At 35.3% G+C, this 17,838-nt stretch overlaps 1 protein-coding gene across 5 annotated transcripts in view; it reads right to left on the bottom strand.

Moving 5' to 3' along the window:
• Positions 1 to 15,468: 15,468 nt before the first annotated feature.
• Positions 15,469 to 17,838, bottom strand: part of LRRC40 (leucine rich repeat containing 40) — a 54,541-nt gene continuing 52,171 nt past the window's right edge. For all 5 annotated transcript variants that reach the window (XM_057716500.1, XM_057716507.1, XM_057716516.1 and 2 more), the window contains one exon: positions 15,469 to 15,959. In XM_057716500.1, the coding sequence (XP_057572483.1) occupies positions 15,854 to 15,959 (106 nt within the window). In that variant the 3' untranslated portion in view covers positions 15,469 to 15,853. The remainder of the gene's footprint in view (positions 15,960 to 17,838) is intronic.

Below are 17,838 nucleotides of genomic sequence, written 5' to 3'. Positions count from 1 at the left end.
CCCGACATGATGGGGGAAAGAGAGAGAAGTCAGTATTTTAAAAGGCTTGGTGTGTTTGATTGAAGAGATTCTTCTATGTTGAATGTCCCCAAAGAGTCCCTCCGAAGGCCCCTGCCTCTTATAGACGATTAGGAATCATGTGAGTCCATAGGGTGCAATATTAGAACGACCCCCTCAGAAATGCGATGAGTTGAATATTCATTCAGCTGGCTGCATTTCATGTTTATTTACTTCACTTTCCTTCAGTGTGGTAAAGAGTATTTTCACTATGTGCTGTTCAGCCCAGCCCATGAAGATACTGTTTGCATGAGGTCAGGTCACACATACTCACATATCATAGGCATCTATTTATTCTTCCAAGGAAAGTTTGATTATCTGAATCTAGGAAGTCTTGGTTTTCTCCACCTATTCTATACATACTCATGTTTTAGACACCTAAAAGTCTTTACCTTTCACTGGGCACTTTCTAAACTCAGCCTTTGCCCACAGTGGTCCCTCTACTGGAATGTCTTCCTCTTTCCATTCTCTTTCTAAATTATCAAAATTATGTGCAGCCTTCAGGGTCCCGCTCAAACATCACCTCCATGAAACTTTCCCTACTCTTAATTAGAAGAAATTTCTCTCCGTCACATAAATAACATCATATTGTTTTTGTATGTTTTATAGTACTTATCACATTCTATCAGCGGTCATAGAGGTTTGATATATATTTGTTCTTTCCTCTCCTATCACCTGTATGCTGATAGGAGGATGGGACAATACTTAAAAGAGACATTCTGGACAGAAGTGCTTGGAGAGGGCACATCTGGTTTCGCTTACAATGTATCCTTAGTGCCTGGCCTGGTGTCAGAAGCATAGTAGGTGCTCAATAAATATTTGTACAATGATTAAGTGGATGATAGGCCTGGCACATAAACACATTTTATAAAATACTGAATTAACAGAAAGTTGATATTCAATTTACATAATAGCCTTAAACCATGAAACTTGCACTTTCTCAGTCCATTCCTAATTTTTCTTTCTTCAATTCTCCCTTTTAACGCAATCCTCCTCTCTTCCTCAGCATTTCTGCTAAGACCTCTTAGGTTCTTGTGCTGTGTTTCAACAGGTGTATTTAATTTCCATTTTATGTGTTCTAGGGACCTTAAGACTGTCCAAAAAGTTTAAGAAATGGTTTTTGTTCATTTAATTGGAATACATCTATCCTTTTGATTTGTTTGGGTCTTCTCTTCTTGAAAGGAGTCATGCAGGTTGATGCCAGAAATCTCTCAGAGAAATGAGTGCCTAAGGTTGAACTTATAGAGCCATGGTCTTGGTCTTACAGGCATCTTAGAGATAATTAAGCACAGTTCCCTCGTTTTACCATAGGCTTGAGCCCTGGAGAGGTGAAGTGACTGTGAACTAAGGACACAAAACTACATGGTTAGATCTAGTTTTAGGTCCCTATTTAAGGTTCTTCCACCTGTACACTGTGACTTGGTAGATTACTTTGCCAAAGCTATCTTTAAAACTTGGAGATGTAGGCAATAACGAAGTTGTGATAGGGATGGAGCTTGGGAACGGTAGTTGAGAAGAGGGAATCCCCAACCCTATTTTAGCTCTAAAATTTAGTGAACCCACTGCCTCATGCTGCCTGTTATAAAAAAAAGAAAAGTCTGTCCACAGGCCTTTGGCCATAGTTCAACATAATAATATTTTCGCCCTGCATTTTGGATCATTTCATGGACAGATTCCACCATATTCATCCATAAAGTGAAATGTCATATACTCCAGCCAGAATTCTCAGGCCACTGCACAAGCTTTAAAATGAACATGATTAACTATTTACATAGATCACAGAAAATCTGGTTACCTTGATAAAACCACATGCCCCTTCCCAGACTTTTATAGAGGTCAAAATCTGGCCTATTCATCTCAAAGTAGAAAGAAAACTATTTATTCTGCCATTGGCATTGGCTCCATTAGACACATTGCCTTCATTAGAGGCAAATATATATGATTCAGCCCCTTAGGAAAAAGAAAAAGTGTCTAAGTGAGGAGAACAGTAGGTTGGTAAGCTCCTAACCAGAGTTCCTTTATTACCTCTTAGGATCTTGCTTTCCTTGGAAATAAAGCGTTTCTTTCTTAGTTTTCTCTCAACAGTATTTCCCATATTTCTCTATTTGGGCTTCATAGCAAATTGAATATACAGAATTGAGTGAAATAGTCTCAAACATTAAATCCATTTCTCATTTACTATTTTGTTTATACTAATAATACTAACTACTCCATCTGCCTCTGCCTTTTAATTTCTTTATGTGAGGAGAATTTGCTAACAGGCTGATTAGGGCTCCTTTTCATGAAATTTTGTATCTGGAAGCCATAAGTATATTTTGAAGGAAACTTCCATCATTTTCTTTGATAGTAGGGTGCCTCAAACTGCCCAGAAGCCTACACTTTGGTCTTATAGCCCAGTGTCTATATACTTACATGAGGAAAAGAATGCCAGTTTCTGTTTGAACAAAAATGAAGTGAAAATGAAAAGTGTAAAATTAATTAAGTGGGTAAGAGTGTTTTAGAATAGTGGGAGTTCTTTAAGTATTTTAAGTAAGCATATTTTAGCAAAGTGAGAAAGAGTAAGAACAGGCTAGATGAAGGGGAGAAATTAATGTTATTAAGGGAGTATGAATGAGAAAGGGAAAAGAATGGAGATTAAAATGCTGACAGAGAGGAGCAAAAGAAATTGGATGGCAGAGATCAGACCCAAATTCAGACACACCCTCCCATCTCCCGGTGACCACGTGCCTCCTTCAGCTGGCCCCAGAATTCCCTTCCTCTCCAGCGCTCTCTCCTGGCAGGGAGAGTCATCTCTCAGTTTGTCTTGGTAGCTGGCTTCCCTGACACTCTTCCAGAAGTAGAAAGAAGGATTAAAAATAAGGCATATATTAGAAATATCTTTGTATTTATGACAGAAACTATTTTTGTGTCGTAGTGGGTAATTTTTTTAGTCATGTAAATTCTCAGTAAAGGAAAAAAATCACTAAAACTTAGCTCATAAGAGCTGGGAGAACACTCCTGAGCATTTCCTGGCCACCGTGAGAGTGCTCACTGTGCACAACCATTCCAACCTTCTCTTTCTGGAGGGAAAAACTCTTACACTACTCACTCCTTCGATTTTACGTTGGGGTTTTTGATCATTAAAATTTTTTGGTATTTATATCAAAAAAAAAAAATTACCAGAGGACTTTTCTGAAATAAAAGCCAGTATCAAACAACATAGCCATAGGTAAAAGTTCTGCAAAGAAATGAGGAAAATTATTGCTCTATCATAAGACAGAAAAGGACCTTGAGAGGATCTGGTTCATCTGTTGACCTTCAGGGAATTAAATTCCTGCAGAGAAGAGGCTGCCTTTTCTCTCAGTAAGCCACCCTGATAAAGCAACAAATCATGTGTTTCATCCCAATAAGACCGTCGGTTTAAATTACTGGATTCAAGTCTAACATATCAATAGTATCCTCATACATAGTTGGACAGAGCCACACTTTTTAGGAACATGTCTGCAGTTTGGAAGAGCTGCCACCAGATGGAGCCCTTACATCTATATTATATATCTAAGTCCGCAAGTCCGTAGCTTGGATGACCATACACTCTGGACAGTCCATTTTTATACCTGTTGTACTGATATAACTGTTAATAAATAAGTATTAATAAACTGTCAATGAGACTTTTAACACCCCTTTCCGTACTCTTTTGAGAGACTTAATTTGAAATAATGCTCTAAATTTAAACAATACAAGAAAAAATAAATCTTTGAGATTATTTTAAGCAGTTTCTATATTTTTTGACTAAACCTCTCAGTTGTATCAACCACCTAGGACCCAATCACAGAGAGAAAGACACTCTGCTCTCTCTCTCTCAGCCTCAGGTGAATGTGTGATTTAAAATTTCGATGGTCCAGTTGTTCAGTTTCATTATGACATCTGCCAGTTTAATCGTTCTCTAACTTGCTTTAGTTTTCCAAATATTTTGTGCCTATCTGCCTTCATTTTAACAAGTTTCCTTCAGATATACTCATTCCAAATATGTGGGAAGATATTTGCCACAAATTATTTAAAATATATATCTTTAAATGAGATCTCCAAAACTTAAACATCAGGAATTAAGTGTGCCTAGCATAACCTTGATTATATAATTCTAAAACTAGTCTGAATCTGAATATGCATGTATCTGTATACGGCTTTATTTCCAGCTGACACCTGGCAGTAACAAGTTATCTAGTATAAACTCCTGATTTTTCATTTTATCTATGTGTACAAGTAATTAGCATAATATTACAATCAGGTTTTACTTTATTATAAAGTGAATATGGAATGTATTTCAAAATATATCTCATAAAGTGATAATCAGATCCAAGGGGTAGTTTACAATCTCCCCCAGCCTCCCTTCTTTCATTCAGAATGCCTGGGTGTTAAAGGCACAGAGCCTTGGCAGCTTTGGTGACCTGTGTCCTCAAGCTGTTTTGGTTCTTAGAACGTCAGGGCCTGTTCTGTCTAGATCATTGTTTTAAAAGCCAAATTATTCTATTTACTTCTTCTAAGCTAATTATATCCTCACTCCCATAACTTAGCCATCATCCTTGTTTGGGCTTCCCCTTTACTAATTCCACCAAAAGCCCTACTTATTCGTGATGTTTCTCTGCCAGCCATTTAATCTTTGTTTTTTTAAACAAATGCAAAAGTAGAAAGAAAACATGGTATTCTTTCCCCAAGTCTATGTAAAAGTATTTAAATCCTCTGGTGTTTTCCCCCAAAGGAAACAGTTTCCTTCTGGCCAGCGTGATCACCCAGTACTAATACAGTATCTTCTTAGCAAATTCAGTCAAACTTCTTTGGGGTTGATGCTTTATAACTTCTCCATGACCTCAACTGTGCCAATTTTAGTGCACCATCTTGGGTATGCTTACCAAGTACGCTTCCTCTCTTTCCAGAAAAGAAAAATATCTCCTAAACAAATTTAAATTGTACACAACACGGTCACACATTTTAAAGCAAATACAGGAGGTATCCACCATGGTTTCATTCTTTTGAATACAGCTTTTGTCTTGTTTTATTTGCCTTATTTTCTATTTCATCATCTTTTTCATCCTTTCTCAGACTTCCAAAAGCTTTTCATGATAGGTTTGGTTATAGAATCTGGAACTAAATATTAGAATGAAAATTAGGAAGGATTTGTACTGAGAATGAGAGAAAGGTCACTTGAAAGCTATTTCTGTACTCCAATAGTGGTTTTTTGTTTGTTTGTTTATTAATGCTTGTGGTACTGTGCTACCTCTAGATTTGGGATATCAACTAGTACCTAAAATATATATTTTTTAATCATGTATGGAGAGTGTTAATTTTGTATTCCTGGAAGTAATCTCTAGGCCAGTGTTTTCCATCCAGCAGTCAGCTTGGTTCCCGCAAGTACTGAGATATTGATCCCCTCAGAGCACAAGGACTTGTAACTTACTGCTTTCACTTGGGGCTTGGAGAGGCCTTATCTATTTTACTCACCTATATATTTAATTATGCAGAACAAACATAGTTGCTTTCTATCTGTGCCATGATGTAGAGGTTGGGAAGCTCTGTTTTTAGGTACAACAAATGGGAACACCACCAAGGCTGGGTTGGGGCGGGGAGTCCTAAGCAGTTGAGGGAAGAGAAGAATGCTGTGAGGAACCATTGCTTAAAATGCTTGCATCCCTTTGAAACACTCCTTCCATGCCGCCCCCCTCCCACCAGGATGCTGATTATCCAACTGTGCCACCTTCTTGTAAAATAAGTGAATGATGGACATATTCGAGCTTCCACTTATTTCTATTGATGTTCATTAAGCCAGAAATCACCTGTAAAAGAAAAGGTTGTTAGATCGTGGGCAAGTCTCATTCTCCAAATTTGATTTTTTTTCTCTCTGTTATCATTATACAAGCTGTTCTTGACTTGTAACATTTTACTTGCTGTCCATCTATTTGTTTTAAATTATCTATCTTTTATAGCAAGTCTTTGGACATAATCTTCAGCCTTACTTGTGGTGTTATTCAACTTAGCAATAAGTATTTTGCACTTGATAGAATCACACAGTGTTGCAATCAAGACAGATTCTCTAGCAGACTATCACTCTGTGTTCTTCATAAAACCATGAATGTCGTTAGCAAATGTTACAAATCTGTGACCATTTCTCAGAAAAATTCAAACTCAAGACACTCTCTCTGTCTCTCTCTGTCTCTCACTCTCTTTCACACACACACACACACACACACACACACACTATCAGGTACTATTTTTTTTTAGGTTTTCACATATTTCCCCAAAATGTAGTTACTATCCCTGTGACCTAGGGACCTAGATCATCATAAACTACTGAAAGGTAAGGAACTACGTCTTCTTCTTTTCTTTTTAAACTCTCCATAATTACGCCCAGCACATTCATCTACACCCCCACAACAATGTATACTCATATCTAGAATATTCATCCAGGCCTGTATGTAAGTTTGAATAGATCTATAGCTTGGAGAGGTGGTTAAGTAATTCTCTCCTAAGTCTTCCTCTGAACTATCCTAAGATTTGCCCTGTAGCCAATCTATGTGTTTATCCTTTAAGAAAAATTATCAGTGATTAAAACAATCTTTTTCTTCCTGTGCATTCAATTTAATAAACATATGTTAATGAGCAAAGGATTTTGAGGTCATTGGGAAATATAAATACAAATAAACTGTGGTCCCTCCCCTCAAGAAACACAGTCTAATGGGGAGACAGACACATAAAAAAGTCTAATAAACGCTGCTGTGTAGGTACAAAATATAAGGGGAGAACAAAGAACAGTGTATTATCACTTTCTCTCCCAGCATAATAAAATGGCAAATGTTTCCTTTCAGCTTTATTGTTTTTCTAATGTGAATGAGGAATCCTTTTCTATTCCCTTAGCAAGGCAGGCTCCTGTCCCTCATATATGTTCTTTTCCAAAAAGGACAGCATCTTAGGCAACAGAATGTAAATCACTGCAGTATGGCCTAGAACACATCATATCTGGGAGCGATGGTCACTGGGCTAGCTAAATTTTCGCTTTCCTCTTTCATGTGTCTTTGTCCTGCTTAGGGATTGCCCCTTAGGGGTCAAAGTCAGAAATCGAGGGCAGCTCCTCCTTCCTGGAGGGAAGGCACCAAAGCTGATAACAAAGGCCTACTGTTCCACTTGAAGAGATCAATCTCAGGAAAGGAGAGAATAGAACAGTTAACATTTAGTGTCTCTTGAAATCTTTGCTTTAAAATAATTTGTATTTTAAACACCTTAAAAAATGTACATACTCTTGGCAGACTTGCATATTCTAAATACTTATGTACCATATATAAGGAAAAGATCACACTCTACTATTACTAAGCACCCCCATATTAGGAAGATGCTTTATTTGTGTTTAAGAACACAAAGAACTGGACCCATTGGAGTTCAGTAAAAAATGCAACTTCAGCAGTACCTATGATACAATTTTTAGAAAGTAGGAAACTAAAGAGTGCCTAGAATTATGCAGATACAGACCAAGTCTCACACTTACCATTTAAACGTATAGCTGAAATGCCTATGCGGTCAATCCCTGCACCTTTCTCTAAGGGTCCTCCAGTGTGGACAATTGCAGCTGCCCTGGCAACATCTTTTAAGCACTACGAAGTGGAAGCCATCTAAATTCCCTCAAGTTATTCTGAAAGAAGAATTTCCTCAGATATTGGCAAGAGAAATAGTAGATATGGTTTTTTATATGTAACAAAATCCCTGAGTTTTTGTTTGCTCTTTGAGGTTAAAAGTCAAGGACTGTCAAACTTAGGTTAGGATTAGCCTAGAGGTGGGACAGCAACTGTATAATAAAGGGGAGGAGGGGTAGTTCAAAAAGTATATGAGTCCAACCATGGTCTGGAAAATTAGCTGCCATTTGGTGATGAAGTAGTGGGTTTTACCTTGAAGCAATTTAGTTTCTTTGTGCAGCAACATAGAAAATGGGAGTTTATTAAAACTGTTTGCAATGGACTCTGCAGCATGCTTGAATTTGAAAACAAAATCATGCTTTTTAAATTCTTAATCAGAAGGATTCTGACTTTCAGGTATCGCTTTGGGAATATTACTTAAGATCAAGGTTGAAAGGTATGGAAAAAAGCCCAGTATCTATATGTGGTCAGTGGTCAATATGCTATCTTTTTCTTTTTCCATCTATTAAGTGAACTATGTGTTTATTTAGTCAACACCTCACCTTAATCCAGAAAAGACAGCTATGGCGTGTGATGATCCCTTTTTTTTTTAGTTTTTTATTAAAAATTGTATATATTTAAGGTACACAACATGATGATTTGATATACAAATACATAGTGAAATGATTACTACAGTTGATCTAAGTAACATCTCATCTCCTTTGTGTGTGTTGAGAGCATCTGAAATCGACTGTTTTAGCACATTTCCAGTATTCAGTACAATATTGTTACGTATAGCCATCATGCATATTAGATCTCTAGACTTATTCATCATATGTCTTCCATGCAGACATTGTCATTCCACTAAGCTTTTTTAATTTCAAATACTTGTGGTAGCTGAAAGCAATAAATGTCTTAATACGGGCTCTTTGTGAACTATGTGCAGAACTGTATGATAAACTAGAGAAAACTACGTAAAAGTTATGTCTATAACTTTGAGGTACGTGATATAGCAAGGAATCACTTAACCTCCAAGAAATTGAGAAGGGAAATCAAATTATTTTAAAAAGTGAAAGAATCAAATTTAAATTCTCAATACATCATGTGATGTGTGATAACTGTTTCAAATTCTTGTCTGAAGAAGGAAGCGATGATACAGAACATAAATTAATTACAATAGTGTCAGGTGGCCTCTCGGCCTGGTTGAGACCTCAAGTTTGTCCAAGGTATGATCCACCAGTGAGAGAACTGGTATAATTTTTTTTTCTACACAGAAAAAGCCAATCATTCTTTAGTTTAAGGAAGACCATTTAGTCTTCCTCCAAGCATCTGCTGCCTGATTTTAGAGACAACAGAAATTGAAAGAAGCAGTCTCTTATTTATCATATGTCAAATTCAAAGGCATAACTGCTTGTGAAGACCCTATTATATTTTATTTGCTTGTCTCTGAAAGAGATCTGCTGAACTGTCCTTAGTGCTTCATGTAGCTTTAAAGATTAGTCCTGCATCAGGTTATTCTAATGCTTGCTACCCACAAAAACGGAGTATAGATGTCTCAAATCCTGAAATTCACCAAAATATTGATGTAAGAAGTTATTTTAGCATAAGCAAGAACACTGTACTCAAATTTCTGTTTATTATCAAGTTTGCCTCCAACCTCTGCAAGTAGTAAAAATGAGTTGTTTTACGGCCTTTCAGAACTCTGTATGCACTCTTGGAAAAACAGAAATTTAATGGGCTTCTGGCATATCAAGAACTCATTGTTGAGACTGTCAAGGATTCAGTAAGGAATTCTAACAACGAGAACAGCAAGTCATTAGTGAGAAAGTAAAAAAGCATCTTTAGTGAAATCTATGTCCAGCGGACTTTAAACTGCACAAAGAGCATATTTTATTCAGACCATTTGAAGTCAGATGTACCCCAAAGGCAACTATACAGTCACGGCTTGTCTCCTACTTCCTGGGTTATGTTGTTTTTAGTTTTTAATTTGTGTGTGTTGGGAGGGTGGATCAGGTGAAGGGTTTCACTACTACCTGAAAACAAGCTCTCGAGGAAGGGTGAAATCAAGTCCTCTATAGTGTGACCTTCCCTCATCTTCTCAGGGCAGTTACATTTAAACATGGGCCAAAGGCTGCAGTCATAGGAATGAGGCATTAATCATAGGCTTTCAGAAAGTAGCCTTTTGAGAAGCTAGGGGACAGGACAGATGTCTCCTTGAAGCCTCTGAAAGTGCAATATGTAGGTCTATTTTCTCAGATTAGGCTGAAATTCCAAGTCCTTTTCATAGATTGTGTTGGAATCCTCATCTAGTTTGATCAGTTTATTATCAATTCCAGAATAACAGAGGCGGGTACACAGGAGTTGTATCAGGTAAAGTGAAATAATTGTTTCCTAAATAAAATTAATTTAAATTCTAGGCTGATTACAATAGCTGCCTTCTGGGGTAGGAACCGCAGATTTGAAAGCTGTGTTTTTTTTTATTTTTATTTTTTAATATATGGGAAGATGTCTCAAGCAATAACACATTAGGTGTGCAATGGTGGCTTTGGAAAGGTGAGAATTGTTGCAGTAGGCTGCTTTCGTTTATCAAGCTAAGCATGGACATGCCTATTGAAGGGCACCTTTGATCATATGGTCAATTTAACATTTGGGCTGAAGAGTTCAACATCACCAGGGCTGGATCTGGATTTTACAGAGTCCCCCTTATCCAAACTACAGCATGCTTACTGCTTTCTTCCTGCATTCCCCAGAGAGCCTCCAGAACCAGATACCGGAAAGTCATTTTGTCCATTTTCATCTGTCTGGCCACACCAGGAACATCCTGTTTCTTTAAATCTACAATGCTCGAATTGCCATGTAGAAACCAACTCTCTATCAATTTTCTCCACATTTAATTCTCAGCTTCTTGTCGTTTTTCCATTTTTCTGCATTGGTTCCCATGGTAACAAATCTGTTGGCAGAGGAAGTGTGACTCTGCTTTTAGTCTTCTGCGCAATACAAAATCCTTCTAGTGATCCTTGGGCAAGTGTCATATAAAAAAGCAGCAAGAGAGTACAGTTCCCTAGGCTAATGCCTCTAATCCTGTACCTTACTACATGCCTTTCCCACCCTATTCCTCAAACCAGGCCCGCTGACCCCAGAGAGGAAAGTCAGCGTTCAAGGACACTGTCCAGAATCCCTTCACCTGTCGATAGAAGTATTCGAAGGGCCCTTATATCCAACTACATATGCAAGGATTGAACCTTTGGTTCAGATGGCTTCCTCTTCTAAGTGTCTATGACTTACCTAAGTGCATAATTAATGACAATGTCATCTGGGGGCAGATGGAGAAACAATTTGCACACATTTTTCTATAAAATATTCTCAGCATGCATCTGAGATGTACAAAGCCCAGGAAATAAGTATGTCTTGAATTATCCTTAAATCAGTGTCTAATGATAAGGCAGTGGGAACATTTAGACAGATTTTCTCCTAATGAGTAGTTAAGTGGTACACTGAGAGGGGGGAAGGGAGTCATCCCAGAAACTGAGCTCCTGAAGAAGAGACACCAAAGACGTAGCTAAGTGAAGAAGACAATGTACCTGGTGGCTGAATGTGAACCACGGAGCTTCAGTTGGCACAATTCAGGGTTCAAGCAGGGAAAGCTAAGGAAATGAAATAAAATGAAAGCTAAGGAAATGGGAGTGTAGAGAAAAGGAAGTTTTTAAGAGTGAATCATCTGCAGAAAGGGAGCCTGCAAATAAGAATGAAGCAGGCAGACTTTGGCCCAACTCTATCCACAAAATATTTTTCCAAGTAATGTATCTTTTAAAAATAGATTATATATTTTCTTTTGAATTTTAGAATTTCTTTGTGGCTTGCCATTAAGTTATGTGCCTAGCAACCACAAATCTCCTATGTCCTCAATATTTAGAAAAAAGCAGGAACTGTTCATCAGAAATTAAACAGTCCTCATATTTGAATGTGCTTTTAACTTTTTTCTTTTAGAAAAGTTAATGAATTCAGGGGAATGAAAATAGATGTTAGAAATTAAAGTATGGGTATCTAAGCTATAGTTGAGAAAATTGTAAATGATTCCTTTATTTGTTGGGTCATATAAAATATGTGATGCTTATGCACACTGAAGTTTTAAAGTTAGCAGATTATATTGTACAAAGGTATTTTGGGCCCTTTAAAAGTTATTTTCCTACATTAAGAAAAGTTTTCTTATATTAAAGACTTTTTATTGTGACTCAGGTTTTCTGTCTCTATATAGACATACATAGGTGTTTTTCTTTGCACACTTGTTTTGCACAAGTAAAATAATGACATTAAATAATGCCCATGAATGCAGGTCAACTGAACTTTAGGGATTAGGGAAAGTATTTGATGAATGGAAAAAAAAAACCCACATTATATTTCTTTGTATCTTTGTGTCCCTCTTCCCCTTTCCTTATTTAGTCAGGAAATATCATGTAACGTTTTGAATAGTCCACAGGAAAACCAAGATGAAACTCTCAGGCAGATAGAACATAAAGCAGTTCCCGTATTTGCTATGGTAATTTATTTTCCAAATGTACTGCCAAAAAAATGTTATTTTCAATACTTGCAGTCTTTCCACTCTGAGGACTGTTATTGGTCTTGAACGTGGAAAGGCATCTATTCAGGGCAGAAAGGAGTGCTGTATGTTAAGTTTTACTCTAGAAAACTTGGTTTTAGCTTTGATGACACCTAGTGTCAGTGGAATGCAATAAGTGTTTAATACTGCTTTATGGTGCTCAGGCACTTCCCTTTAACATCCTCCACTACTTTTTCCTCCTCAAAAATGCAAGCCTTAGTATTGATGAGAAAGATAATTGATAGATAAACCAGATATTTTTCTCTCAAGAGCCAATCAAATTTCTCTCTGTACTCAGTGTATATAGAAGGGACTAAAGGAAGCTTAAGGACAATGACACTGTCTTCATACGAAAGAGGAATTTTTTCTTAGTTGAAAAATCAGAGGTAAAAATCTACTGAATTCTGTTTGTAAATTTCAAAAACCATCAAAAATAACCTTACAAAAGTAAGGTTTGCAGGTACTGTAGTTTCATTTTTCCCACTTTATAACCACCCAAGGGTATGCCCCCACCCAGCTGTATGTAAGTAAACCAGAATGTGAACTACGGTCTCTTTCTCTTCAGAGAAGAAATATTAAATTAACGATAGCAATTCTAAACAAAGATAGTGATTAAATTTTAATTGGTTTGTTAAGACTTAAAAAGATACTAGATACCATGTTTTTCTGATTTTTTAAGTATCCATGAAAATTCTTTCATTCCTAAACTATTTGATAATTCATTTCTTTTGACCTCAGTTATTTTGGGGCATAATCCTTTTATTACTGTATAATGAAGCTCTAATTCCACCTATTTATATCAATATTTTTCCATATGCTAAACATATGCACACACACAAATTTTCCATTTTTCATTTGAGTTCATATAATTAAGTTAGTGAAATATTTCACTCTTCTGTAAGTTTAAAAAAAATCCTAAGCAGTGATGCAACATTGGGCCACTATTTCAGTAAAACAAAGACAGTCTCTAGACTCATATTCTTTTATGACATCTGACTTCTCTACCATATGTGCAGCTAAACAGTGACATCTTAAGGCCAAGTAACTAGAGCTCCTTTAGCCAGAGAAAGAACTTAAATTGGGATCTGTTTTCAAAGAAATTCCATTATATTATCAAGTAATTTTCAAGTTTACAATTTGCAATTGGTAGGTCTTTATAAGTGCTTCTTTATTTATGACTTCTTTTGCAGTCTTTGTGAACATTTTAATGTGCACTAGAGTAAACACTAACATTTTACATAGACGTATATTAATGCATGCATTTCACTGCATAGTTTATTGACACTCCCCTTGTAAAGCTTTTATGGAAGAAACAACAAGCCACAGCAGTATAGCAAAAGAGGCTTAATCTTGATAAATTGGGGCCTTTTCTGTCTCTTTGCTAGCTTAGGTGGCTGTATACAAATTCGGGTGGGGGGGGGGGCTGGAAACACCTCTTACCATTTAAGGTTTTCTACATGGGTGAACTCTAGCCAATTCAAAACAAATTGCTTACTTTAATAACAAATTTTACCATTTTATAAAAAGTTAAATCATGACATGTTTAATTGAAATGGCTGTATTGTAACTAATATTTTGAGATAATTGTGATTTTGAGCTCAAATTATATATAAAAACTGTCATTTTTGTATGTGTTAAAAAAACTACTGTATCACAATTAACAGTACTTTTTAGTTGAACTACATATTGATGTAAATAAAAACTGAATGAAGACATATTTACTACTTTATTAACATAGATTGTGAATGTAGTTAATGGTTTTTTGCAGTATGAGACCATGACAACTTTGAAAGCTGCTTCATTTTATGTGCAAAGAAGTCCTACGAATCTATATTTTAAATTTACTGAATCAGTGAAATTACTTTGTCAGTTAATTTGCAAATGCAAGCCGTATTCTCCAGTTTTATTTTATGTATTGACACTAATCAGTAAAGGTGTACAATGTGATTAGAATGCATTTTGAAGATGCTTTCTGTACAGACACAAAATACAGGGACTAAAATAATGCTGTGCAGTGTATAGCAGAGCCATTTTTCGGCTTTGGTGTACTCAACTTTTTCAGTATTTAAAAAAGTGTTTTGAATAACATAAAAGTCTCTATTGTATAAATAATAAAATGTCACCTTATTGTAAAGTGTCTTTTGTTTAATACAGAAGCAGATTTCTTAGGCAGTCACAGAGCGGTTGTATGAAAAGGCATGTTTCTTTTAAAACAAAAACATAAACATTGTAATCAATATTTGAAAAATGTAACTTTTTAATGAACACAGAGTATTTATCTTTATTAGCAATGATTTTTTTTTCATAATATGAGCATGTCTCAATCATCCAAAAGCTATCTGTCTATCCACCCATCCACCCACCTATCTGTCTATCTTCCTACTTACCTATCCACGCATCTATTTATATAAACTAATATACACTCTACTGATTGGTTACTTAATAGAATCACGTAGTATGTTTTATAATGACTGACTAGCCTACTTCTGATATTTTTGGTATAAATACAAATGTTTATATTTGATTTTTATCAAATATAAATTACCACATGACTACAAAATCTAGTAATTAAGATTACAAGCAAATTTAAAAATTAAGACTCTGGAAATAAAAAAAAAAATCCACAAGGATGGATTAGAACACATCAACAGAGTAATCATATATACAAATACTTGCTTAGTAAGTATTTAAATGAAATACATTTCAAGATTTCTATGTAGTATAAGCTATTATTTTCAATTGCTGTTATCTATAAAAATTAATAAAATTCCAGTACTTTTTTTTGAAGAAAAAAAGGTATTTTTAAAATGTTCACACTGAGGGAAAAATATGCAGATTCAATTTCTTTAAATTTGTTGAGTCTAGAAGTACTAGATTATTGTATGGAAACTTAATACTAAGACATCTTAAAAAAACAAAAAACCCAGTCAAGTTTTAAATTCAAAATTGTGAGAGCAATTATAACAACACTTTTACTATTTTCTCCACCAATAACTCTATCTTATGTAGCATTTCTGTTACATCAGAAACCCTGACAAAATGATTTCATAAAACATGGAAAAATGGCTAGGAAAAAAATTTCAACTACATTAAAACAAAAATAAGAGAGTAAATATTAATTTGAAACTTATACTGGCATCAACCGCATCACAAAAGTCCTATCATGGATAAAGAAAAGCCTTATTTTTTTAAATGCCAAAGAACAGTATTAAATAAAATTCAATTTTATATCCAATAAAAAGGTAGAAATTAGATGGTCATATTCAAGTCAATTGGTCTTATTATACATAACACAAACAGAAATGGGGAAAAAAAACCCATTTCTACAAAAAGGCTTTGTCATTATAAAAATATTAAACTATGATAAATAAAAATTCACTTTTGAATGCTATGTTGCAAGGGAACGAAAGTGAGGATAAATCTCATGCAAAACATTCAGAACAAACGTATGAACACTATACGTGGTCACACCATTATAAATGTACACGATACCTTAGAAAAATGTCAGTGATCAATTTAAGAATTCTAAGAAGTAACATGACCAAGATTACGTAACAACCTCAATTTAAGTAGGAATTCGGTCTCTCAAATATTCCAGAATAGCAGCTGTTCCTTTCATTAATATAGCTGCTCGAGGAACGCGGAACGGATTCCCATCTAGTAACAGTGTCCTAAACAAAGGAGAGAAATTAAGAATTTTAACATTTTCCATTAGGGAGGCTTTTCTTCTAATTTCATTTGCTATTTTATAAGTAAAATTTGTGTATTTTTAAAAATGTGTCCCTTTTCAAATCTAAGCATTTAAACAGTTGAAATTATAACTACAATAATGACTGAAACAACATTAATTGAATACTTATTTTGCGAAAGGTACTATTCTAAGTAACTTACATTCACTGAATCTCTTAATTATCTTAAGAACCCTAATATTTCTATTATATAGGTAAGGAAACACAAGTTCAGTAAGGTAAGAAAATCTTGTCCAAGATCACACAGCTATTAAATAGAAGAGGTGTGATATGAACCATCATTTTACCCAACACCTTCTCAGTCCTATAATGACCATATACTAAATGGCTGAATTATATTTACACAAGTGCTAGAAAGAGCAAACTGACAAATACTTATACCAAAGGCTATAACACAGCAGATACATCATTTTCTACACTGGTAACATTAACACGTCTGCCTTCGTACTCCCTTCCCTTGACCAGAGGCATATATAAAATCTATTTACATGTTCTGAAATGAGGTTCAGTTCACCATCTAAGGGCTGGTTGACTTGTTTCTTTAATGAAATATTTTAAATTATAAGATAGAGACTTTCATATTAATTTTCAATAACAAGTGTTTATGTAAACAAAAGTCAAAGGATTTACAACCTATTATACAGTAGATCTAAATTATATCTTCAAATATTCCTTTGTGCCTTGGGAATTATTTTAAAGAATGATTTTCTTAGTTTACAGAAAAAAAGTTAATTACGTTCAATCTTCATTACTCACAGACTCCAAGTTGGCTAATTTGCCTACTCTCTAAAATTTATTTGTAACCCCCAAATTAATACATGTGGCATTTTGAAGGTTATTTTGGACATGCACAGAGCCACAAAAAATTTGAGTCGCTTGACAGGCACATTTCCAACTGAGGTCAAACAAGGTGATACTCTGCCTTTTTTGTTTCAGTTCCCATACTGTAAACAAATGTTCCTTACATGGTCTACTTAGCATGACATTTTTTGTATTATTGTACTTTTTCTTGGTGATTTCACTGTTTAATATGGCCTGCAAGCATAATGCTGAAGTATAGTCTAGTTTTTCTAAGCACAAGAAGGATGTCATGTATCTTACAGAGAAAATACATATGTTAGATAAGCTTCATTCAGGCATAAATTAGAGTGCTGTTTGGCCATACTTCAATATTAATGAATTGACAATATTAAATAAGGGGTCTTAATGCAGAAACACACGTAAGGTTATTTGTTAACTGGTTGATGAAAATATGACTAGAAGCTTGAAAGAGTCTATTCCTCTAGGGAATAACGGTTCAGTATTCCCTAATTTGGTGTTCACAGAGACTTTATAGAATATAACTATCGCACACAACAAGAATCAGCCTACTTGTCTAATTCAGTAATATGAGGTACCAGAGAAAGATACCAGTGCTGCCCTAGTAAAGTAAAATATGCTAAACCATCATATGCAGTTTTCAATAATTAAAATTTTCTAACACACTTTAACTATAGGACTTTCTGTTCATGTCTCAAATTCCCTTTATATTCACTTAACAAGCACTTATTAGGTGCTTACTATGTTCTAAGCACTGGGATAACCCTTTTCCAAAGGAGGACAAAGAAATGGTATAAATGAGTCCAAACAAAGCAAGATGGGAAATTAGAGGAGGGATTAACTCTGCCTGGAATATCGGAAAGGTTTTCAAAGGTGATAATTAGATTAGTTACTGATAAAAGCAGGGTAAAAGCACTTGAGGCTGAGATAACAGCAAACACAGACTAGGAAAGACTATTCTGGGCTTGAAATAAATGGTAGT

Source organism: Hippopotamus amphibius, chromosome 1 (assembly GCF_030028045.1).
Source record: "Hippopotamus amphibius kiboko isolate mHipAmp2 chromosome 1, mHipAmp2.hap2, whole genome shotgun sequence".
NCBI lineage: Eukaryota > Metazoa > Chordata > Mammalia > Artiodactyla > Hippopotamidae > Hippopotamus > Hippopotamus amphibius.
Note: the sequence above shows the minus strand (reverse complement) of the source record. Positions and strands in the feature narration are given on the sequence as shown.